The sequence below is a fragment of the Lemur catta genome, chromosome 4, assembly GCF_020740605.2.
Source record: "Lemur catta isolate mLemCat1 chromosome 4, mLemCat1.pri, whole genome shotgun sequence".
Lineage (NCBI taxonomy): Eukaryota > Metazoa > Chordata > Mammalia > Primates > Lemuridae > Lemur > Lemur catta.
Genome location: NC_059131.1, coordinates 82,003,249 through 82,029,385, shown reverse-complemented (window position 1 = coordinate 82,029,385; position 26,137 = coordinate 82,003,249). Strand labels below are relative to the sequence as shown.

Here is a 26,137-nt window from a genome sequence, read left to right as displayed (position 1 = left end):
GAATTCCCATGAAATATAAATCATCCGTTCCTCAATCCATTTGTTTATTTCACAAACATGTATTGAGTACCTGCTATGGGCCCTGTCCATAGTAAGTGGCAGAATCAAGATTCAATTTGAAGAAATTCAGCTCCAAATCTCATCCTCTTTTCAATACTACAAATACCTGAATTGTTATCACTTCATTTAAAAAGGCTCTGGAATAAAAAAAATGCTGAATTTTATCTGAATTACCATCAAAGCTATATGATCGTAAATAAGTTACTTCTCCTGTTTCATCTAGTTTTCTCACTTGCAAAGTTGATTAAGTTCACTTCAACCTCCCATTACTTTGAAGGATTTTGGTTATCTAGGCAGTGATTAAGTGAAGTGCCATGGCATCAGTGGTTGCCAGTGGGCATATCTGATTTGGCCAAAATCCTCAAGGATTGGTGCTGCTACTGCTAAGAGCATCACACCCAAAATATTTAAAGTGAGGGAGGAAATTAAGTGATGCTAGAGAAAACATTACATTGCAATGAAGACACAGGACACGTGGAAAGTGTGTCAAAAAGATTTGCCATGGTTAACACAAAAGACTCTGAGTGGCCAAGGCAATCTTGAATAAGAAGAACAAGTCTAGAGGCATCACACTTCCTGATTTCAAATTAACTCACAGGGCTCTAGTGGGCAGGGCAGTGTGGTCCTGGCATAAAAGCAAACACATAGACCAAAGGAGCAGTGTGGAGAGCTGAGAAATAAGCTCATGCATATAGTAAACTAATTTTTGTCAATGGTATCAAGAATATATGATGGGGATGAGATAGTCTCATTGAACAGTGTTGGGGGAACTGGATGTCAATATACAGAAGAATAGGTTGGTGTTTGTCTCACACCATGAAAGGAAATCAACTCAGAGTGATTAAAGACTTAAAGGTAGGACCCAAAACTATAGAACTCCTGGAAGGAAACATAGGGAAAAGATCCCCGACACTGGTCTTGGCAATGACTCTTTGGAAATAAGACCAAAGGACAGGCAGCAAAAACAAACAAGTGGGGCTGCATTAAACTAAAAGGCTTCTGCGCAGCAAAAGAAACAATCAACAGAGTAAAAAGGCACTCTATGGAATGGGAGAAAACATTTGCAAACCACATACCTGATGAAGGGTTAATGTCCAAGATATACAGGGCACTCATACAACTGAATAGCTAAAAAAATGAGCAACCTTATTGGAAGATGGGCAAAGGATCTGGGTGGACATTTCTCCAGGGAGGACATACAGGTGTCCAACAGTTATATACAAGGAGGCACTTAGCCTTTCGGCTCAGCCTCACTGGTCATCAAGGAAATATAAATCAGAGCCACAGTCAAATGTCACCTCACACCTGTTAGGATGGTTACTATTTAAAAAACAGAGGATGGCAAGTGTTGAGGAAGATGTGGAAAAAAGAGATCCCTTGCATGGTGTTGGCAAGAAAATGTAAATTTCTTTATGTATCAACCACACCTCCACGGAGTGGTTAAAAAAAGATTCACTGTGGTTAAGGCAGTGTTCTTACTAAGTGTCTAAGATCCCATGTGATCTGCACACTCCCCTCCCTCCAGCATTACCTCTAAGGCCTTACTTCCCCCTATGTTCATCCCATCTGCTAGGGTGTGAATGTTTCCTCCAAAACTCATGTTGAAACTTAATCTCCAATGTGGCAGTATTGAAAGGTGAGGCCATTAAGATGTGATTAGATCATGAGGGCTCACTGTTAATGGGTGAATGGGTTATCATGGAAGGGGAACTGATGGTTTTATAAGAAGAGGAAGAGATACTGAGTTAGCACATTAGCAAGTTCAGCTCTGTTGTCATTCGATGCCCTGTGCTGCCTCAGGACACCACAGAGTCCTCACCAGTAAGAAGGTTCTCACAAGATGTGTCCCCATGACCTTGGACTTCTCAGCCTCCATAATTATAAGAAATAAATATTTTTATAAATTACCCAGTTTCAAGTATTCTGTTATAAGCAATAAAAAAACAGACTAAGACAGAAAATTGGTACCAAGCAGTGGGGTGTTGCTGATAATGAATATCGGAAAATGCAGAAGCAGATTTGGAAGTAGGAAGTGGGGAGAGGCTGGAAGAATTTGGAGGAGCAGATGAGAGAAAGCCCAGCTAATGAGGGCTTAGAAGACAATGAGACTAAGGAAAGTTTCAAACTCCTTAGAGATTGGTAAAGTGGTCTGGACCAGAATGATGATAGAGAGATGGACAGCAAAGGCCATTCTGATGAGGTTTCAGTTACAACTGAGAACAGGGCTTTGGAAACTGGAGTAAATACCATCCTTGTTGCAAATCAGCAAAGAACTTGTGTCCATGCCCAAGGGCTTTGAGGAAGGTCAAACTTGAGAGTGATGAACTGGGGTATCTAGCAGAAGAAATTTCTAAGCAAAATATAGAAGGAGTTGCATGGTTATTTTGGACATCTTAATGCTGAGATTCAGGAGCAAAGGAATAATTTAAAGACAGAATTTATGATGAAAAGGAAAGCAGAATGGAAAAAATTTGCCACATACATAGATAAAAAAGTATTCAGGAGAGGAAATCAAGGGTGTAGTCCAGCCACCTTTTGCTAAAGAGATGATCATTTGCTAAAGAAATTAGCACATTATAGAAGGGAGCCAGGTGCTATTCCTCAAGACAATGGAAGAAAGATTCCAAAGGCATTTCAGAAATCTCAAGGCTGTCCCTCCCATCACACGCCCCGTCACAGGCCTAGGAGGGCAGAATGGTTTCAGGGGACAGGCCCGGGATGCTCTCCATGGCTCTTTTCCCAGGGCCACCTCAGGACTCCACTCCCCACAGCCAAGCACAGCGCTCCATGGCTGCCCCATGTAAGACTCGTGCTGAAGCTCTGGAGGGTACAAGTTATAAATCTTGGTGGTCTACGTGGAGCTAATTCTGCAGGCTTGAAGAAAGCAAGAGATGCGGAGGCTTGGCAACCTCCACCCAATGTCAAAGGATGTCCTTAAAAGGGGTCCGGGAAGAGACTTACCACAGGGACAGAGCAATCAGAGAGCCCCCTCTAAAGCAATCTCGAGTGGAAATGTGATATTGAAGCTGCAAGAGAGTCCCCACCAGGGCAACACCTAGTGGAGCTGTGGGAGCAGGATCAGACCCCAGAACTCTAGAGTTATCAGCGTGCAATGCCAGCCTGGGAGAGCTGGGTGGATGAAGTGCAGCCAAGCCACAGGGGCAGGGCTTCCAGAGGCCTTGGGCACCCGACCCCCACACCAGTGTGCAGGATCTTAAGGCCCAATGTCTGCTCTCTTGGGTTTTGGACTTGCTTAAGCTCTTTTATCCCTTTCTTGCCTATTTCTCCCTTTTGGAATGGGAATGTGTATCCTATGCCTGTCCCACCATTGTATCTTTGAAGTAGATAATTTGTTTTGATTTCACAAGCTTTCAGATGAGACATTGGACTTTGGAATTTTGAGTTAGTGTAGAATCAGTTAAAACGTTGGGGCAATGGGGATGGAATGAATGTATTTGTATGTGAAAAAGACATGAATTTGGGGGAGGGGGGGTTCAGGAGCAGAGTGCTACAGTTTGAATGTCCCCTCCTATACTCAAATTGAAATTTAATGCACAATGTGGCAGTATTGAAAGGTGATGCCTTTAAGAGGTGATTGGATCATGAGGGCTCTTCTCTCACATAGAGGTTAATTAGCTCATGGATTAATGGGTTATCATGGAAGGGTAATTGGCGGCTTTATAAGAAGAGGAAGAAAATACCTGAACTAGCATAGTGACAAGCTCAGCCTCCTTGTCACACAATGCCCTGTACCACCTCAGGACATCACAGAAAATCCCCACCAGCAAGAAGGCTCTCACCAGATGTGCCCTCTCAACCTGGGACTTCTCAGCCTCTGTAACTATAAGAAATACATTCCTTTTCTGTGTAAGTCACCCAGGAATTCTGTTTTAAGCAACAGAAAACAGACTAAGATACCACCTGAGGACCTCCGCACTTGCTGTCCCCGGGTATTCACGTGGCATGCTCCCTCACTGTCCTCAGGCCCCTGATTTCATCCCCTAACCAGAGATACCTCCTCAGATCTGCCTAAACACAGCAGCCCCAGCCCCACCTCTCACTCTCCATGCCCTGCCATCCCCCTTACCTGTGCCATTTTTTGTAGCACTTGTCACCACCTGTGATTGTTTATTTATTTATACTTTTGTTTATTTAGTTTCTGTCTTCTGCCGCTAGGATGTAAGTTACATGCAAATAGCAATTTTATTTGTTGGTGGTATATTCTCTGACATCTACATCAGTAAATATATTAAAAATTAATCCATGTCTGACATGCACTATGTGTTCAATAATAAATTAATGAATAGTAGGAAGATAGATGTTTTATGCTATATTCAGAGCCACTGAAGCAAACTGAATAGGTATCTCTGAAACAGTAAATGGAATGTTCCTATTGGGTTATGGGAACTCAGTCTCTTTATTGAATTTTTTCCAGTGAATTGAATTGATCCCCAGTAGGTATAGGGGTACCTATGAAAAAAGACCTCCTGGGAAGCCAACATCTGGTTTCACAGGGCAAGTAATCAACATAAGCAGCAAGTAGTCCACCAGGGACCTCTGAAGGTGAAGCCAACAAACAATAAATTGAGAGGAAATTAATTTTATGTTTTCTGGTTTGGTGCCTTCAGCAAGTATCATGTGGCCTAAGCCTTTTTGTGGTTACCATTGAAATAGCCAAAAATCTGACGTTGACTAGATGGCTGTTGTTGTTGAAGTACATTCTGGGTCATATTTTGTGTATTTACAATGCCAAGAACATCTATTATTTCTGTGCGCAATCAGTGTTTGGAATTTGTATAAAGAGGACAGTCCTACCCATTTAAAAAGTGTTTTCCAAAAATGAAAACAAATAGGGAGAATGGTAATTTTATTCAATCAAGTAATTATTTTAGAGTTGGAGGAGCCATTAAAATCACCCAGACCATTTCGTGTTGTATTGTGCTGTTTGGGGCCAGCTGGACCTTTTACCAATAGAAATCTCAAGAGGAGACACAACAGACAACAGGCTATAAAGTAAAGCCCCCCGTGGATGTGGTTGGGAGCCAGAAACCAGGCCCCCAGCCCCAGGCTCCTGGGGTTTCCAAGGGGCAGTCCAGGGGCGCTTCAGAGATAGTTAGAAACCACTGGCTTAGTCCAACCTTCTTGTTTCACAAAAGAGGAGAGGAAAGGAGGCTGAATTTCTCACCACCCAGAGAGTTTTTAGTTGAGGTTTAAGTTTCCTGTAGTAAGAGGCATACATACTCTCACTGACTCCCCCCACAGCCCTATAAAATAACATTTATTATGCCACATTTATTTTTAGAGATATGCAAATATTGCTTCCTCGTTGAGGCTTTTTCTGACATCCCAGACTAACTTAAGTCTCCCATATATTCTTTAATACTATGTCCTTCTCTCCTTGAACTCCTCATCAAATTAAATGTTCATGATGTCTTCAATGCATGTCTACCCACTTAGGAGTAATCCCTATGGCAACACGGACAGCATCAGTCATCTTCACCATCATGTCCCTACAGCCTAAGCTCGGCCAGTCAATAGACCAGCTGTGGGCACCTTGGGAGGAAGGACCCTGTTGTATTTGTCTTTTTAGCCCCAGTGACTAGTATTGTGTTTAGCTAAGAGTAGCAGCTCAATAATTGTCTTTTCATTCAATTGAACTGTGGAAGTATAACTACCTAGAGATCAGAAAAATCTGTTCCAGGCCTCACTTGGGCTTTTTCTAGGGTCAGTTGGTCTTGAGAAATTGTCTCACCCAGTTTGTCCTTAGTTTTGTCACCCATAAAATAACAGAGTTGGATTCTTGAGTCTTCAAAAACCCTTCTACATTGAAAATTCTGTGATTCTATTTTATCTGCTTATAAATATCCCATGAAGGTGCCAGGTAGAAACTTGAATTAATTTTATATATATATATATATGTGTGTGTGTGTGTGTGTGTGTGTGTGTGAATATATATGTGCATGTGTGTGTGTGTATATGTGTGTATAGATAGATAGATAGATAGATATAAAATTCCAGACAGGAAACAGGAATCAGTGGTTGCAAGGGGACCTTAAGAGTCACACCACACACATTGAAATCTTCATTCTACCATTCACTAACTGGGTGACTGGTAGGTCAGATATTTAACTTACCATGCCTCAGTATCCTCATTAACAGAACAAAACTGAGGATCTAATAAAACCACATAACTAAAATGTTTAGCATGATGCTAGGTACCTAATAAGATCGCAACAAATGTTAATTGACACTATCATCAATATTATTAAAAGTAGAAATGATTTCTATTTAAGCATATGTAAAAATAGTGCTTGATGACATTTTCCATAAATTCACTGGTGTTCTCTCTTATATTTTAGGAGACAAATCCATAAATATGAACAAGGTAAGAGAAAGCATTACAATGCATTTGTTACTCTTTACTTTAAAAGCATAAAGATGTAGACAATGTGAAGGCTCAAATATCACCTGAAAAATATGTTCTAGAAGTTCATAATCTCTGTTTGTAAACCAAAAAATTGTTAACCATTGGCCCTGCTAAAAGAACAATAAATTTAATTTCTGATCCTCTTTCCTTTTCCAGACTCCTTTACCACCTCCTCGGTAAGACATTTACAAAAGTATTTTGTTTTGCTATACACTTAAATGATTTGCACCAGCACTTGAAGAGAGAAACACAAACATTTGGCATTGAAAACTTAATACAAGTTGGTCAATGAACAAGATTAAACAAGCCTTCATTCATCCATCTTATCATTTGCTTATTCACAGTTATCTACCCAATACAGCTTCACTCATCATTTCTTGATGAATGTATTTCTTCTCTATTGCTCCCTGTTTCTCTCCCTTCTTTTAGTACAGAAATCTGCCACATCATATAATGGGTATATATCTGGCATGCGCAGATTCCTATGAGCCTGTGATATTCCCTGGAGGGACTTAAAATCTGTAAACATATATTTATTTAAGTGCATGTATTTGTGATTATAACACATATATAAATACAAATATTATTACACTTGTACATATATATGAAGGCAAGAGCAATGGACTTGACCGCTGAGGCTCTGAGTGAGCCGCCACTCCTGTCGCTGTGCGTGGGGCACCTCGGCCATAGCGTGTGTGACACTCCCTGGCCATCACCTCTCTCTATTCCCTCCTAGAGGGAAGCATCTTAAGCCAAGCACTGTGTCTGTTTCCTCAGTCTCCAGCATCGACCAAAGTGCCTGATGCCCTTTATGAATAAATGAGTGAACCAGCGGATAAAATAGCTGAGTGAGGCATTCATTGGCTTTCAAACATTTTCATATTTCTTTGGGGAGTTTTAAAAGCTCAGGTCTTCCAGTCTGGGATAAATGGAAGGCTGTTATCCTATTCTCCCCAGGCCTCCTAAAACCAAAATAGGCAGCATATTAACACGCATATGAGACCCTGTAGAAAATGATATCACCCCCTCTGGACACGAGCACCAGACCGGAGAGAAAGTCTGGGGGAGCTAGATTCAGACTCATTAGAGGAATAAATACTCTAACATTCAAAGGGACCCGAAATAGATCAAGCTGCTCGAGGAAAATAAAGTTGGCATCCCAGAACTGAAGTTTCCACCCCCAAACTGGGGACCCCGAGGGAGGGCGGCGCGGATTCAGGCTCAGAGCAGCCCGGGCGCAGCAAACTGCCGCAGGCTCCCACGCGACTCTCCCCACAGTCCTGTCCCGCTGCTGAAGAAGTACCAGCCCTTGCCCCTGGAGCCGGAGAGAAGCAGGGCAACCTTCCCTCAGAGAGGGCCCAGGTGAGAAATTTGTTATCTTTGCTGATGAAGTGGCCGGGAAGCCAGGCGGTGTGGGGGAGGGGGACGAGGGAAACCAAACAAATCACCTCCTTGAGCCACTCCCTCATGGGGTGGGGGCGGAGGAAAAAAGTCTCAGAAGCCTGCGGTTTGAGTCTCTGCACAAAATACAGCTTCTGCGTAATAAAATGAGTTACTGAAAGAATTGCTCACTTGCAGCCTGCATTAGTTATTAAAGGAAATGTCAAATGCCCGCACAGAGTCAGCGTATTTTATGTAAAAACTGAAAGGGGTTCAGGCTATTCCAGAACCAATATTGGCCCCCAGCTTCCCATCACCCAGGTTGGAGAAATATAACCACGCTTGAAAACTCTTTTGTCAAAAACATGATTGCCTTTTTGACAAATAAATATTGTAAAACCAACCCTCTAGTGTTAGGTACTGATGACGGATCCCCACTCCCAAATGTGTGGGACATTCGGCAGCTGGCTGTAATCACACAATGTGACTAACTCAAATGAATTTTTTTTCCCCCAAAGAGTCTAAATTTCCCAAATTACCTTATTTTAGAAGTCAGAACAGAGATTAGCATTTCCTTCTGTTCCTGTACAGAATGAATGATGCTTTCTTACTGCAAGCTTGAATCAGCAGATTGGGCCACAAGCATTATTTAGTTAGGAAGCTTTTATTGTGGATACAGAAATTCAAGATATCAGGCTCATTTTGAGCTTCTGTGGGAAACCCATTCATGACTGGCTCTAATGGCAGACATTAAATAGCCTAAAATGTCATCCCTCACTCAACTGACTGCCGAGTGTAACTTCATCTTTTCATCCTTTATGGCCCCACAAGAACATAAATCTTCTGCAAACCCCCTCCTCCTCCTCCTCCTCCTCCTCCTCCTGCTCTCTGCCACAGAATTTCCTCCCTTATCTGTCCATCTGTCAACCAGCCTAGCACCTTGAGAAGGATCACAGGCTCTCAAGTATGGATTCAAACTCCTCAGGTTGAAATTAGATTCTACGTCTCATGAGCTAGTACAGTGGTCCCCAAGCTTTTTGGCACCAGGGACCAGTTTCATGGAAGACAATTTTTCCACGGATGGTGGAGGGGTGGGGTGGGGAGATGGTTTCAGGATGATTCAAGCACATTACATTTATTGTGCACTTCATTTCTGTTAAATATTATTATTACATTGTAATATATAATGAAATAATTATACAGCTCACCATAATGCAGAATCAGTGGGAGCCCTGAGCTTGTTTTCTTGCAACTAGATGGTCCCATCTAGGAGTGATGAGAGACAGCGACACATGAAGTGTGTTGTTTATGTCCAGTCTACTCCATAATCTCGTTTTGGTTGCTGCCACTGCAGAAAACCCTGCTTCGCAAAGATAGAATATTGGAAATGGAAGCAGGCTTTTCAGTGCTTTTGTGGCAATCTAGGATATTTTGTCTTGACTTTAATCCAGAAGGAATGGACACTTGAAGTTGTCTCTAACACACTTCTAAGGCCCTTATCATTGGCGATCTCAAGCAGTTGATCCTCTCTCTTCTAGCGCGGACAGAGTCAATTTACCTGGCTAATTCACAAACAGGTCGCAGATTCATTCCTTAACAGTGCAGCGGTCTTTTGTGGTTGAGAGGTAATGTTGGAAACAAAATAGGACCAATAAAACATTGAAGGTGATGAGGTTGTTGAGTGTGGAGCAAAGAGGATTTTATCTTCCTTCTGTTTCTTCATCCTGGAAAGAATAGTATCTTGGGACCCAGCAGAACAGAGCTGGGATTTCAGTTGAGCCACTTCTGGCTGTTTGATTTCAGAAAACTCTTTAATTTCCCTGAGTCCTGATTTCTTTATTTATAAAAAGAAAATAACCATCCCCATGTGATAGAATTGTGATAAGAAGATATGCAGTTTCTATAAAGTGCCTAAGATAATACCTGTCATAGAGAGAAAGAAAGAGAAAGAAAGAAAGAAAGAAAGAAAGAAAGAAAGAAAGAAAGAAAGAAAGAAAGAAAGAAAGAAAGAAAGAAAGAAAGAAAGAAAGAAAGACAATTAACTAGTTTCTCTTATCTGTACCCAGCAGGATGAGCCATACATAAACCTGTTTTGTTCTTGAAATGGGCTATATTGTCCTGGTGTTTCTCATCCTGGCTTTATACTAAAATAATTAGAAAGCTTTTTAACAAATACTATCCACTATATCTACTTTAATTGCTCTGAAGTGGGACTTAAGCATTACTATTTTTCAAGCCCCTTCAGGTAGATCTAACGTGCAGACACGGCTGTGTACCCAGAGGGAACCAGGTTCTGCCACAAAAGCTTTGAAAGTCGTTAAACCTTATCTGGGCCCAAATTTCCAATGTTATGCTCCCTCAACTGCCCAAGGAATCCCTCTGCAGCCCAAGTCACACCAGTCTATTGTGCCACCCTCCTGGTACTATTGACATCTTTAGAAGTTGGCATTTGTTATCGCTGGGGTTCCTGTAGTTACCGTTAACATTTATTTATCATTTTTAGATGTCATAATAATTGTGTTGGATCTCTTCACCGCGAATACCTCCAGAGAGTAATTACATTATATCTCACTGAATCCTTTCAGCAGCCCTGTAAAGCACAGTTTTCTGAGCCTTGGAAGGATAAAGTGCCCAGGCCAGTGTATAGCATGAAGGTACTGAGTAAATATTACTTCCCCACCTGTTGGGCATATAAGGCCACGAAGGTTCAGAGAAATTAGGTCACTCAGCCAAAGTCACAAGGTCAGCATATGACTGTTGAGGGGACAAAAACACGCACAGCCCTGTAGGTGACACTGGGAATACCACCAGAAATAAGAAAACAGAAAAGTTTTGCTTTAGGAAGAAAACTGTGTTCTCAAATTCGCTGTAGGCAGGGCATGCATGGATAGTCAGATCATCGTTACTGACACCCGGATCACAGGTAAATAACCACATGAGGCTATTGCTCTGGAAACAGAAGGAATATTGGAAATCTGAGCTTCAAGCTGACCTATGCAGAACAGCACCTGCTCTCTTTCCGCCAGCTGTTCTGTAGTGCACTGCGAGTGAGGTAAGTGGCTATCCCAGAAGCAAAGGCTGTGGTTTACATCTGGCCATCAACTGCATCAATAGGAGACAGCCCGACAGCCGCAGCCCTGTACAACTGGCTGTGCTCACCCTGGATGGTGACCGTGGGTCCAGCTATTGTGTTTCAGCCCCTATTTGTCTCTGTCACATCTGCCATTCTCTTTTTTAAAGCTAAGTCTTGGCTTCACAAAGCAATTGCTGAATCAAAACACTTCAGTGAAGGAAAATATCATGTAGATCATTCATTGACAGCTCAGAACTAGAAGAGAACTTTGAAGTTTCGGGAATGTTGGTTAGACATCCTCAACCATTTATGCACCATTATTATGATTTTTACAATAGCTGTGCACTTAATTTTTTTTTGCTCAGCTCATTTTTTACTAAAATAAATTTGCTTAAAAGAAAGATTTATATCATTACCATAAATAACTTCAATACAGATACTTTCAGACCAAAACCTTGAGCCTAGGGAATTTTCCCTCTGACAAAAGAGAAAATAGGCAAATATTAGAGGGGTGTTTCATTTATACTAACCGCCACATTAAGACCCTCTCCTTGACATAATCTAAAAGAGAATTAAAAAGGGAATCATTTTTCAGTGTGTATCCATTGTGATTTTAATACCATGTTCCATGCACCAAATAAAATCATCCTAAGTAACAATAAGGGTAATCATCAACATTCTCTGAATTCTAACTACATGGTAGACCCAGTGTGGAGTCTTTTGTGTGTATTTGCTTATTTAGTCTCACAACAGCACGGTGACAAAAGCAATATTACTACCCCAATTCACTGATGAAGACGCAGATATACAGAGACTTCACTGTGCCACGATATGTCCTTTAAGCTTCAGTACACTCAACAGTCCATGCTGCAGGGTTCATCCAAAATATCAGTTAAATACAGCACCTAATATTTAAGAAAGAAAACACTCACTTGCCTAACTGTGGCTTTCTCTTTTCAACCAGCGATGCCATCAATTCAAACAATCTCAGTGGCAAAAATATATGCTCTGATGATTTGAGAAGTGGGAAAAAAATCTTTATAGATAACAAGAAACCATGGTCTCTCTTGAAAGAGAGAAAGTATGGATTATGAATATTCACAAATTCTCATTTATGAATGGAAACTATTGATCTTAAAATGAAAATTTTATTATTACAGTTTTCTAAGATGTTGCCATTGGAGGAGACTGGGGAGAGTGTACACAGGATCTCTCTGTATCATTTCTTACAACAGCTTGGGAATCTATAATTATCTCAGACTAAAAAGTTTAATTTTATAGAATGTGTGAATATTAAAATGTTCTGCAGATACAAAGTGTTATTTCATCCCAAATAGCATTATATGTATATTTTTCATTAGAACTTTCAACAATCATCTTCATTACTCTCTGGATTTATCCATCTTACAGCGGGGAAAACTAAGCCTTGGAGAGGGAATTTAACTTATCCAGCGTCACAGAGCCCACAGAGGACAAAGCAAGGATTCAAGTTCAATTCAGTTAAAACTAAGCCAAAAACTAAGGGGTGCTTAAGAAGGCCTATATTTATAGTAAAAGGTCATATCCTTACATTTATACTGAGAACCTATTATGCATAGGAGAAAATGTGGGAAAAAAATTTCTATGTAATTAATGACCATGATTTATTGGCCATCTCCAGCAGACAGACTTGGACAAATGTATGTGTTTAAAGCTCCCAAAGAGTCAATGTGCTAGCGTGGAGAGGACTTGAACATCAGGAGACCAGAGTTTCTCATCCTGCTCTGCACAGAAAGCCCTCACTATAATCACTTGGGTTCTTGCTTTAAATGTAATTTATTAAAGTTACAAATTCCAAAACTTAGCTTTCCTGATGCCTCAAATTTCTATCTATAAAGTGTCCTTCTCTATTTGTCAATTGATTTCATCATTCATTCCTCAATTGTGATTTCATCTAAACAGACAATCACTCTGCTTATTCTTCAACAAATGTTCAACTAACTCAAGTTAGATAAGTTAAGGAATTTTAGACAGTAAGACTTATGTACAAAATCAGTTAAATCCCTGTAAAGATTTGAAACACCTTTATAAATTTAACTTACTTGATTTTTAAGTATGTTTAATGTTGACAGGGCAGACTTCAATCCTAGCAAGCAGAACTTTAACAATTTTTGTAAATGTAATGCAGTAAATGTATAGATATAGAAAAATTCATGTTCTCTTAAATAGTTCAAATTCTTTACAAATAGAGTCAAATATATCTTCACTCTTATAACTTAAAATCACCATTCTAAAATCAGTTATACATTTTAAATTGAAGCCACACAGCTAATCCGTCAGTATTCCCAATACTCCAGATCTCTTAAACATTAAAAACACTAGAATTAGCCTCAATTTAATGCAAAATAATTAATACTATAGGTGTTTGTTCTACTTTGTTAGCTCCAGTCAAATTTCTTTATCTTCTCCCATGTCCAGCTAAAAAGGGGAGAAAGAGTAAAGATGTACTATCTCAGATGCGCTGATGTAAGACGTTAAAAACTGGAACCTCAGTACAGTCGCCTATTGCTTGGAGATCTGAGTCTGGGCTACAATGTCTGTGCATGATACGCTCCTGGGATCCTCTTACCTGATACAAACGGACCCTTACAACTCTAGATAAGCAGCATTCAACTGAGATCAGCGTTGCATTCTTCAGATCCAGTCTTTCATCAGCAGCTCTGGGTGGATGGAACATACAGCCTCACCCATTCCCCTCATAGCTTCCTCGCCTGATTTCAACCACATTCTAACAATAGTGTCCACTGAATGCCCAACATTTTTATTGTTATCTCTAGCAATTCTCACAATAACCCTCCAAGATGAATATTCCTGTTGCCATTTTGCAGATGAAAAAGAAATGAGGTGTGGAGAAGTTAACTGACTTACCAATATGATGAAAGGCTTGGAATGTATTCTGAGACCTTTCCAATGTCCGTACTGTCAAATTCCATGTCCAGTTCTCTCCCTGCCATTCCATTTCATGGTTTTCCTTGCCTCAGATCTCCTTTTGGTATCAGCATCCTTTTTGTTACACATGCCTTCCTGGTATCCCACTACCTGACAGCTTCATATTTAAAACTCTTAACATTTCCTCAAATCAAAAGACTAAGAGCTTTAAAACCAAGTTAATAATAGGCCCAACTGTGCCAATGAAACTTTGACATGAAAAATCAAATGTCAGGAGGAATGATGATGTTATTTAAATTCTCCTAAAATGAGAAGCAAGTTTGTTCATGTCCTTTCTATCACCACCTTTCATATTGACTCTTAACTTCTTCTTTTCCTTAGAAAATTATGAGAAAAATAACCTGGCTTTAATTTTATGGGACAGTGATAAATATTACACTGGACTATGGGCTGTTAATTTGGTAATGAAAATGTAATGAAAGGTTTGTAAGGGCTCAGAACGATTTTACCTTGGCCATTATGAACTGCATTTTATGTAACACCGTATTTCTTTTTCTTACAGACAGATAAGCTTAAAGGACTTAAGTGAGGTAAGTAGCAATTTTGTCCTGGGAAACAAAGAAGGGAATTTTTGTGCATTAAGTGTCTGTGATGGGCAAGATGCTATTATTTGGTTACTTTATCCACTTAATTCTCACAATAGCTATGTTCAAAATGTACTTTTATCCCTATTTTAAAGGTGAGAAAGACTAAGTAAAGCAAGTTAAAATCCAGGTTTTAAACCAGGATCCTACTGTGCTGCCGTGTTCATTCAGTGTTTACTGGTACAATAAAGAACACACCCAGTTCCACATGGAAGGCAAAGTCTCCACTGATGGCTTCCAATCTCCGGCATTACAGAAATAAAATGTTGGAAATTGTATTGTACTTTGATATTTGTTCTTCATAAGAAAGACAGAACTGCAAAGTAGAAGGAATATGAGATTCAGAGTGACATAGACCTGGGTTTGAATTCTGCTCTGCCACCTACTAGTTTTGTGAACTTTGGCAAGTGCTTCTACACCCACCCATTTCTATTTCTTTAGCCATAAAATAGGGATGGGTATATTTCTTTGCATAGTTGTTGTGATAAAGGCAAAGTAAATAGAAGTAAGTGCACAAATGGCCAGGTGACTAGTAGAGGCTCAATAAATACTACAAGTCATGTAAGACATAGAGCCTTCTAAGGGTGGAAGGTGAGTCACCCATGACTGATGGAAAGTCTCCATCCGACAACACGAGTGGCCTCACCTCACTCTCACTGGACTTCTAAGGGTTTTGGTTCTTGTCTTCATATTTGACCTGTGCTCTTGCATCTTGACCATAGAGCTTGATTTCTTTCCTTATTTTCTTTCTATTTATTGGCTTTATCAGAATGTTAAAATCAAAAGTCACATATCCTGTCTGTCACTCAAACAAGACATCTATTACCTCTAATCAATCCCTCTAGTCCATAAAACAATCATGTCCAGAAGGATAACATACGTAACTGCTGGATGAGAGGATGAGCTCTGGTTCCACAGAGGACTTCACCAGGCTCACGCTCTTCTGGGAGCTGCTGGACTTCCCAAGTGCCATCTCGAAGGAGCAAGCTGGGGGTGATTCCCAGCTGCTGGGGGAACCTACACATCCAAGGTGCCTGAACCCAGGACTCCACTCCTTTCTTCCTGTGGGTCAAGCTCATGTATCTCAAGCAATAATTTGCCGCCACTCAAGATGACCTTAAGTCATTGGTCAGTCTGACAATGACAGGACAGGAGGCCCTCCAATCCTAAACAAGCAAGAGGAATGTGGGGAAGTCAGCCTTAGACTTCAGGGAGCATGCAAGACTGTTCGTTTCCTTTGCCACTTTGGTTGGCATTCTGCTAGAAGTTGATATCATCTAAAGAACAAGGTCTAGTGGAAAAATACATTCTCCCTCCTTATCTTTTGCTGAGATACTTCCCCATTGTTTGTCTGGGCTGAGATTCAAGACCATTTTTCCATTTCAAAAGCCCATCTCATCTCCAAGGGCGGTGCTGCCCTTGTGTGCATGTTACGTGTTCTGTCTTGCTGGCTAGAATCTGTTCCAGCAGAAATGATGTGCTCCCTACCCCAACTCAAATTCACAAGGCACTTTAGAGTCGTCAAAGAAAGTGGACACTGATTGTCTCATTTTATCCTCACAAAGCCCTAAGGAAAAAACGAGGAGAGGTGGCAAAGTTGGCCCGAGTCCCCACGGCTGGCAAGAGACAGAGCCAGTCCAGGAAATGTCAAAGTCCAGGTCTCCTCCCCACAGCCATGACTCTCTGCCTTGAAAAATACAGAAATACCTCTGAGCTAAAGTAATAAAAAAGAAAAAGGAAGGAAGAGATGACAGGAGGGGGGAGGGAGGAGAAAAGAAGGGAAGGAAGGAAGGCAGGGAGGTGGGCAGGAAGGAGGGGGAGAGAAGGAAGAGAGGAAGGAAAATTGGGAGAGGCAGAGGGAAGTAATAAAGGAGATATAACTATTTAACTTGAATGTATTTATTTTCTAACAATAAAAAATTAAAATAGAAAAACTAGAGAGATTTCACTCTGCTTTTCTAATTGCATTTGATTTTAAATTCAGAGCCCTCAAGCAAAAAGTTGGCTGGGTCTCAATTAAATAAAACAACTGCTCTTCCAGGCAGAGGGCTTCTCAGCAGTATTTACAGCTCTGCTTCCCCTGCCTATGACAAGCCTGAGAACCACTGCTCCATCTGATTGAGCACTTTGAACTGCCAGGTTCAAAGTCCTGGGGAAGACTCAGTGGGGAGACTCTCAAACCACTCATTAGAATGGATTCATTACCCTTTTTAGCCTATAGATTGGCTGTTATTTGTTGTCCATAATGAAATGTACATCCTCTTTCTAGAACCCTAGGGGATGCCAAGGTCTTTGAAACAAAAAGCCTTCTCTGTTGGCTAGCTTCAGACAAGACATACGACGCCTCTCTAAGCAATTTGTTGCTAAAGGTTTCTTGGCTGTGAAGCAAATGTGAGTCAGGAGAGCTGGGTTCAGGGTCAGTTTACCCTCAGAATAACTGTGGGAACTTAGATAAACAGCATCACCTCTTTGGACCTCATCTGTAGCCCATGGTTTTTAATATATCATGGACCCTACACCCCTTTGAAAATTTGATCAAAAGTATAATAAACCTTCTTCACCATGGGGGAAAAAACACACATACACATATTTATAGAGAAAAAAATTAAGCTTTTCATGTCACAAGGTTCATGGATCCCACTAGGCCATTCAGGGACCTCTTTCATCCTGTAGGTTAAGGAAGTTTTTTATCTAATAAATATATAATAAATAATACCTAAGGTGAATCCCCAGCTGATGCCATATAGACTTCATAAAATTATTGGCAGTTATATAAACACTCCAGCAAATACTGCACCTACTATAAGGCTTTTTGATTCTTCAGGAGTAGAGTGGGGCCCCCAAAGATGGAAGCCCAACAAAAATGTAGTTTTTCATAATAAAGGTTGATTAGGAATTCTGCCACCATTATAGAAGGAAAGAGAAAGGAAATGTTCAGAAAGATAAATGGCTACATTTAAAAAGAATAATGTGAATATTTTTATGCTTATTTTTTAAAATAAAAATTTCAGAACAAGTATAAAGAAACAATTAACCACAGTCTTATTGGTTAATATTTTATCATATTATTTTAAATCATTTTTTACATACACAGACACATATAAAATGTAGCAGCATGAAAATATATCATGGGTCCAGTTTTTATCCTGAACTTTTTATGTAACATTGATGCATACTTATAGTGATCATTGTATTTCATTCTCTACATAAATACTTACAATGCCTTTATAATATTCCAATAAGGGAGGATAGCACCAAAATTAACTTAATGATTTTTACTTATCTGGGCATGTAGACTGTTTCCAATAATTTGACACTATAAAAGTAGCGGTGTACTGAACATATTTGTACACAGATCTTGGTCCAAAATTAGGGTTGTTTCTTAATTGGTCTCATCAATGGAATTACTGGGATAAGAACAGAATATGTCTACATTTTTGATAACTGTAGTCAAATTGATTTCAAAAAAAGCCAGTGCAATTTATAGTCTCATCAGCAGACTTTGTAACTTGTCTGTTACATTACACAGAGTCTAAAATTTTAGTTTTTGCTCAGTCTTTTAGAGAATTATTTGTAGATTTTTTTTTAAAATCTATACTAACAAAAATTTTGTCTAAACACCACTAACCAAATTATCTAAAAAACACACATGATATTACATTTAATTCTCTATCACCAGGAGTCATTCAACATTATTTTTTTTAATTTAATACAGGTCCTTGGAGCAGAAAAAGGTGAATTATTTACATTTGTTTTCTTACCCTAATACTATTAAAATAAGTTCTGTTTCTAGATCTAAAGTGCTAGTCATTATTTAAAAGGTTGATTGTTTTGAAGCCTAGGATGTATGAGGGTGTGTGTGTGTGTGTGTGTGTGTGCGCGTGTGTGTGTGTGTGTGTGTGTGTGTGAGAGAGAGAGAGAGAGAGAGAGAGAGAGAGAGATGATGTGATCCAGACGGATCCAGGACCTCACAGTCTGTTCAAGAGTTCTCTAGTCTAAACAGGATAATTTAAATCAGGGGTGGGCAAGAGGTCTTTCTTTACCCACATGCTACTGCTGACCAAAAGTAGTCATACTGTCACTCTCTGCCACTTTGGAAAGACATTGCTGGCCCCCTCCTCCAGGGAAGTGCTTGGTGTCCCTCTGCCTCTGGTGTCACCCATGCTCACACATACATGCCTCTTTCATACACACACATGCACACACACACTTGTACAGTGTTGGTGTCATTGTGGAGCATGCAATGTAACACTCACTCACATCCTAAATGGCAGGATGTTAAGCAGGTAGTCCCTTCATGCTCACCTTTGAAACACTGCTCTCCCTTTGCTTAGAATGAAGAATTATGTCCAAGGCCAGAGGGCCTGCGGCATGGCCCAAAGAGTTCACAAGAGACAGCATAGGTCAACAAAGCAACGCTGGGTTAGGATTTCAGAGGTTTGCCACCAACTTACCGTGTGGTTGGGTCAAGTTGCATTTCCTCTGTGGATCTCAAGTCGACTCTTCTCTGTATATTGAGGAAGTTAAACTTGAAAAAGGGCTTGACCTATGTTTGTGGATTCCCCAAGGGTCACTGATGGAGTTGTGGGTGTTTGTTGTCAAGTTTAAAAATAATTGTGAAATCTAATGAAAACCATGCCCTTTCCCACAATAAGGCTTCACAGCCTAACTAAAACGTCCAGGTGTTGTTGCATCAGGGCTTCCAGTATTATCAACACAACAACATTCAGCTCAAGGGGGGCAGGTGTCCTGGGTAGCTGTTGATGACATGAAATAATTTTATGGGCTGCGTGATTAATGGACCAGTCACTGACTCACATTTCAAGTAATCACAGTCCTTCATTCAAAGGTTCATGATCAACCTTGGACAAAGCACAGAATAACAACCAAAATTAAGACATGTCAGTGTCTGCATTTATTCTTAGCTTTATTACTTACAGCCACAAATGGCAGAGTGTTTTATGGGACTTCATATCATAGTATTATCATGTGCCCTTGGTAATTCTGGGTGGCTGGTTAAAATCTATCTATGGTGAAAAGGAAAAAAAGCAGTAACATCAATGGTGTATGGAATTACTAAATAACCCCAGTTTGTATGGTTGGCAGAACTTTTCAAAACTTGATGATTTGGGGAAAAAATTGAGAAAATGTATCCCTAGTTGTAACCAGGTGGGGACTTCTGGCATACATCAGAACCTGCTCTGTCATGGAGGAGCACGAGAATACAACATTGAGCATCCTCTTTCCCTGCGTCATCCAGAACAGGTCTATGGTGTGACTTACTCCTGAGGTGCCCTCTCTGACAGGTCTTCCTGAACCACACACAGAGTCACTCTGTAATCCAAAGTAGCACTTTGTTTTCTTTATATCACTTTATACTGTCTGAAATGCTCTTATTGATCTACTTGCATGCTTATTTTCTGTCTCCTTTCATTAGAATGTAAGAACCATGCCTGTCTTCTTCTCCACTGTATCCCAGATTCTGGCAGAGTACCTGTCTCATAGCAGATGTTCAGTAAATATTTGTGGAATGATATAAATGAATGAACGAATGAATGAGAATGAAGCTAAAAGTCTTTTAAGTTAACTGGTCTAGAATAACCCCTAAGATACCTTCCAATGTATTAATAATATTCTGTACTTCTGAGAAGTTCAATGATATTTTCTAGGTTGTAAATATCCAAAGCAAATTCCATAGCCTCAGGGAAAACTTATTCTCAGAAGCCAGTAGAGTTGTAGAATATACAGGTTATAGTTTCCACTGACCACCAACAGCCCCTTCCTAATAATCAGAGATAACTTGGATGAAAGTATAGTCATTCCAACAGGCTTTAAATGGTTCTCGTTCATTTTTATTTTGCAATCTGACCAAATTATGTCACTGTTTCACACAGTTCTTCATCACCAGATAAAGCCTGAATCATCTCATCTGTCACAAAACCAAAATACTCAAGAAATTCCACTTGCCATTACCAGGTAAGGAGCCAGGAATCCCTCGTCAAGACCTAGGTTTAGGGTCAGGTCATGTGCTGCCTCAAATAATGACCACTAAGAAAATCTTTGGCCTTTTTTTCTGATGCCCAATGATGAGGCCCACAAGAAACTTGTGATTCACAGCTGTTATTTAATTTAATTATGCTGTTCATTCTGAAATTATAAGTGATTGAGTGTTATAGAAGTTTGGGGGATTTTAAGGATTGAATATTCACTAGATAGAATTAATTAAAATAGATGCCAGTCAATCTGGAGGAAAGTTGGTTGTTTCTAGCTATTCTCATTTGATGACCACACCAAAGTTTATTATTACTTTTGAACAGCACTTTATGGATAGAGGACCAGGTATTGAAAGTGCTATTAACTGATTAAATACTTGCCTGACCAGGTTATTGTGACAACTGTCAACCCAACTGAAGAGTTGAGTAAGACTCAGGCAGGTGATTCATTGACCAAGGTCATTGCAAATTAGTAGTGGCTTCCTTAAAAAAAATCCAGGGCCTTCAGTATGAGTGCTGGAAGGTCCTCATGGTCTCACTCTGACCAGGGGCTCCCACCGCAGTTCAAGCTGCTCTCTCCTCCCTTTCTGCACTGCAGCTTCATCAGACGCCTTCCAGCTGCCGCAGTATCACTTACTAATGGCATCTGCCCACACCATTCCCCTGCCTCTAACACTGCCCCATACTTACTCCTATCCCCACCTGGAAAACTCCTAGCCATCTGTCAGACCCCAGCTTAAAACCACAATGAAGCCAGAAGCAGTTCTTATCCATTCCTGAGTAGAAAAAGCTGAGGTCCAGAAAGACTGAGTCCCTTCATACTTGAAGTCAAGCCCAATCTCAAATCCCAGGCACTTTTCAGCTGCCCATGCTGCCTATAATGACTTGATTCTAAAAACTCAGCCCATGAATCCTGACTATCCCTGGGTGCCTGTCCATGGCTAAAATGCTGCCTTTTATTTATTCAATAAATATTTAATCTGGGAACATACCATGTTTGTGGCAGAATAGAAGAGTGGTTAGGTGAGATCCACTGAAGTCAGACAGCCTGTCTTCATTGCTAGTGAACTATGTGATTTGGGCGACTTCACTATCTTACATGGGAAACTTGGGGCAGAGTCAGGCATGTTGCAAGAGCCCAGTAAAAGTCAGCTCTCGTTGCTGTCGCCAGGCCCTGTGCATCTGGGGCACGACCATGCCCCAGGTTTCCCCTCCCTCATTGGCTTCCCTTGTCCTTGTGTGCACCTTCAGTTACTTTGCTCCCACTCCCTGGCCTGTGGGTATTAGGACTATGGTTTCATAACTCTTATTAGGCTTTTCGCTGTTTAGGTCCCAAACTGATTAAAAAAAAACCCTTCCTCCTACCACAATATAATACTCTTTCTTAAAAGGGGGAAAAAAAGACTATCATACTGTAGTGAAAAAATAATGAGCTCTCCAGTTGGATTCGTATCTGTAGTCGTTGTTTAATGTGGTTTTGGCTGCTTCTGTCTGTTCAATAAATTAAACAAACAAAGTCTCCTGATTTTTCTTCCCATCTTAACCAGCTGCTGCCACTAAGTCCTCATCTTGGAGTTTTCCCAAACTGACCTCTAAATGGTGGTGTTCCTCAGAGTTCACCTGACGTCCTCTTTTCTATCAGTAAGGCCTGCAGAGTCACATGCATCCCTGGTGTCAAATGTCAACCCTATGTTGATAACTCCCAAATCTCTGTCTTCTGCCCAAACCAGCTTCCTTGGCTCCAGACCTATACATCTAATTACCCATGAGGCAGTTTTCTTTAGATAGATCCCAGGCAACACAAACTCAAAATGTTCAAAACTGAACACTTCATTTCTATTCTCATTCCCAAACCAACAATATCTTCCTATAAATTTCCTCACCTCAGGAAATGGTAAGCTCTCTTTCCCATCCTCACTCTTCCTATCCAATCCATTTCCAAATCCCAAAATTCTACCTCCAAAACACATCTTGAATGTATCCATTTCTTCCTCATTTCTCCAGCTCCCAGCATAGACCAGCCACCATTAACTTTTGCCTGAACTATTACAGTAGCCTTCTAACAACACCGACCGTCTCTACACCCTACCTTTCATCCATAAGGAATGACGTTCTGGTCTCTTGCAGAATAGGCCATATTTTCTTGCCTTTGAGCCTTTGCACATACTGTTCCTTCTGAGAGTGCCTGGAACATTCTCTCACTCCTGTTAGTCCTTCAGGGGTAGGCTTAGTGAGCATTTTTCCAAGGAAGCCTTTCCTGAGACCCAAAGCAATTTTGTCTAGTTTAAATGTCCTTTTACTACCACAGAACCTTCTGTTTTGTGCTCATCTGTACCATGGCATTTACCCTACATTATGATTATGGTACCGGATGTCTTACCTCCATAAACTAAGCTCCATTAAGGCAAAGGCCATGTCTTCTTCATTTTATATTTCCCAAAACACACCATGTCCCTAGTAAGTGCTCAGTACATGTTTGTTAAATGAATCATCATTTTTAGTTTTAGGTTTTTGTTTTTGCTTTTTTTTCTGCTTCTGTTCTTATAAACTATATACTTCTAGAATATTCTCAGAGGATATTTCTATTACTTCAATATCTTCTAAAAAATTCTGAAAAAATTAGGGCAGAGAAATTTTACTATTCTTTTTTTCCCCAGATATTTAACACATTGTACACTGACTTCTAATAAAGCAATTCTGGTTTTAACAGAGTCAAAGCTTGAATGTCAGTAGAAGTCTGATTAGTGATGACTGGTGATGACAGCCCAGTGTGGTGGTTGGATGAACTGCTAGCATTTTTACCTACAGAGCATGCTGTAAGATCTCAGGCCTTTGTGGAGATAACAAAAACCAGATATATACTCAGTAGATTTCATCAGTGCTAGAAAAGAGTCAGGTTTCATTTAATTGACCCAGAGGCTATAGTCAATAGGACAATTCTTGGTACAAAGCATGCCCCATGTAATTAGATTTAACTGTGGTAGCACCTGGAATTTATATGGATGTTGACCACAACATAAAAATGAACCAGAAAACTTTAGAGCTAAATATTAAGTAAAGTAAAGCCATTGATGAACAGTCTCAGTAACATTATTTTTGGTGTGTTTAAACACCCATATTGTTATTTTGTTTGTCTTACATTTTCATAATCCCTTTTTCTTTATGGATTTTTCACAATAATCCACATGGTTTTCTTACCCCACTGATATTTCAAAAAGGAATAAAATGATTTCTATACTCTTCTTCCACATTATGGTTGGCTCTCAGTTGGTAAACAGTTTCTACAGACTATGAACCCCCAACCAGCAAAATATTGTTTTCTATAGTGACTGCACCAACAAGGCAAGTTTAAACTCATGGCTCCAAAAAGTAAAAAGTCATGTATATGTGCTCACTGAAATGACATGAGAAGAACTTGCATGGATCAGTCAACTTGTTCCATATCTAATATTTGCCAGTCTTGAGAAAGGAAAAGCATCACCCTCCTACTGCCTTACAAAGCAAATGATTCTTCTAGAATATCCAGTAACATATAAAGTGCTTTATAAATGTGACTTCAGGCCACTATCATTGACCTTGCCTCTAAGTGGAATTTTACCACCAAGGGAAATACTAACATTCTTTCAATTCTAACATTTCTTTCCAGCTCTTCATTCATAATGAGAAACCCCGGTGTGCAAAGCAGAGGTAAGAGCATGTTATGTAAGAATTATAAAATAAGCAGGTAAGACGTCATACTATGATATTCCTGTGCTGTGACTTAACTTTCATGAACCCGAGTCACTGAGCTGATGTGTGTGGATGTAATTAGCTCATGTTCCTTGATAGTGTTCCATTTTGTTAATATGATGTAATTTTAATCCATAATTAAATAAGATCGCTTAGGTGGTTTCCAGTTTTTTCCTCACAGAACATCATTATGCCCTGAACACTAATGCAGATGTCTTCGCATGGACACAATATGATAATATCTCTTTGTAAGAGTGAAATTGCTGTGTCTTAGGATCTGCATCTCTTCAACTGCCCTAGATGTGTTTTCCTAAGTAGACGTTTCAATTAGTTTCACCAGCTGTTTATAAGCTCCCCTTCCTCCCCATCCTCTCCAACAGTTGTTTTTGACAAACTTTTAGTTTTCCCCAATCCACTAGGTATATAATAAATTTATCTTAAGAAATATCTGAGAAATGGAGAAAATAAAACTGACCCCTTTGTAAAGATAAAAATCAGAAGGATACCACATCTGTGGTGATATCTAAAGCACTATATAAATAGAGTGTCATATAACTATTAGCGTGCATTTGGATTCTATTACTGTTATTTTGCCCAAACTAGGTCTGTAATGTCTGTTTGTCTTTCTTTCTTTGCTCTATACACCATAGAGATTCTGTGTTCAGGTAAAATAATGTAATCTCTCTCTGTTGAGCCAGGAAAGAGGGTTTGGGGCTGATGGAAGCAAAGCCCATGGGGTGCACAGGAAAGGGTGAAGGCTCTGCTGATCTTCACCCCAATTCTGCCTCTCTCCCTACAATAGGGTCACCTTGAGCAAGCTAATACTTTGGGTTTTACCCTCTCCTACTCATAAAATTAAAACAATATTAACTCATGTATTAATATTACACATACACACACACACACAGCCCTCTGCTTGGCACATACTAGGCAACTGTTACATTTTAATATCCTTCCTTCTTTTCTGCATTCCCTTTTCTTCTCTCTATCTAATTGACCTCAGTTGCCAGGGTTTTCTCCCTGGCTTCCATCATGACTTCATTTCATTTCTGCCATGTGCCATTTAGGCCTTAGTTTGGAAAACTAATCTGATAAACTCATTCCCCTAACGTACACATTGCTAATAGGTGTTTCCCAAGAGAGAGTTCCTTTACTTAAAAGGTGCCCAAAGAGGGCTGTGATTAATCCAATGGACTCAAACTCTAGGCGCCAAATGTCAGGAATAGGAGTCCTAAAGGTCAGATCCGGGTGGACAAAGATGAAACGGAGCTAAACAGATCCAGAAAGGGCACTACTTATGAGGTTCTGAAAATATGTTGCAGGGATGGGGAAGCAGAATCATAGCTTAGAGAGGAATCCAGAGTCTTAACCTGAAAAACAAAATCATGCACAAGTAAAAAATAAAGAGCAATTGAAGAATAGAACAGAAGTGTTAGTGATGGGGACAACCTTCCAGATATAAGTCCAGTCAAACATCTTAAGGTTGTGAGAATATCATTTGTACTGGGGTCGTTTAGATTGTTTTCCACTCATCTCAGAAGAAGCAAGTTTGATTAAAGAGGTCTGGGATGGATGAAGAAATGTTTTGGCCTCCATTAATTCCTCTTTCAGTAAACAAACATCCACCAAAGCACATGGTCTGTACCCAAAATCAGGCTGGGCTAGAAGAACCCAGAATAGAGACACCCGTCTACTAACCAGTATTTAAGCTCCTGAGATGCTTCCCCATCAACTTACTGAACTGATATATTCACTCAACTAGGTAAAAATTCATCTCTGGATCACCAGTACTTGGCGATATTAAGTATAATATACAATCACTACTCTCCTAGAATTCTTAGTGTAGTAGGCTCTCCAAAGCTTACTGGTTTTATTAAACAACTTGAATGCTTCAGGTGTGGGC

At 40.1% G+C, this 26,137-nt stretch overlaps 1 protein-coding gene across 1 annotated transcript in view; it reads left to right on the top strand.

Moving 5' to 3' along the window:
* Positions 1–26,137, top strand: part of CLNK (cytokine dependent hematopoietic cell linker) — a 135,131-nt gene that overhangs the window by 89,590 nt on the left and 19,404 nt on the right. The window contains exons 8-14 of the mRNA XM_045550640.1: positions 6,420–6,445; positions 6,644–6,663; positions 7,766–7,849; positions 14,431–14,458; positions 18,228–18,246; positions 20,407–20,488; positions 24,152–24,192. Coding sequence (XP_045406596.1) covers positions 6,420–6,445; positions 6,644–6,663; positions 7,766–7,849; positions 14,431–14,458; positions 18,228–18,246; positions 20,407–20,488; positions 24,152–24,192 — 300 coding nt within the window. The remainder of the gene's footprint in view (positions 1–6,419; positions 6,446–6,643; positions 6,664–7,765; positions 7,850–14,430; positions 14,459–18,227; positions 18,247–20,406; positions 20,489–24,151; positions 24,193–26,137) is intronic.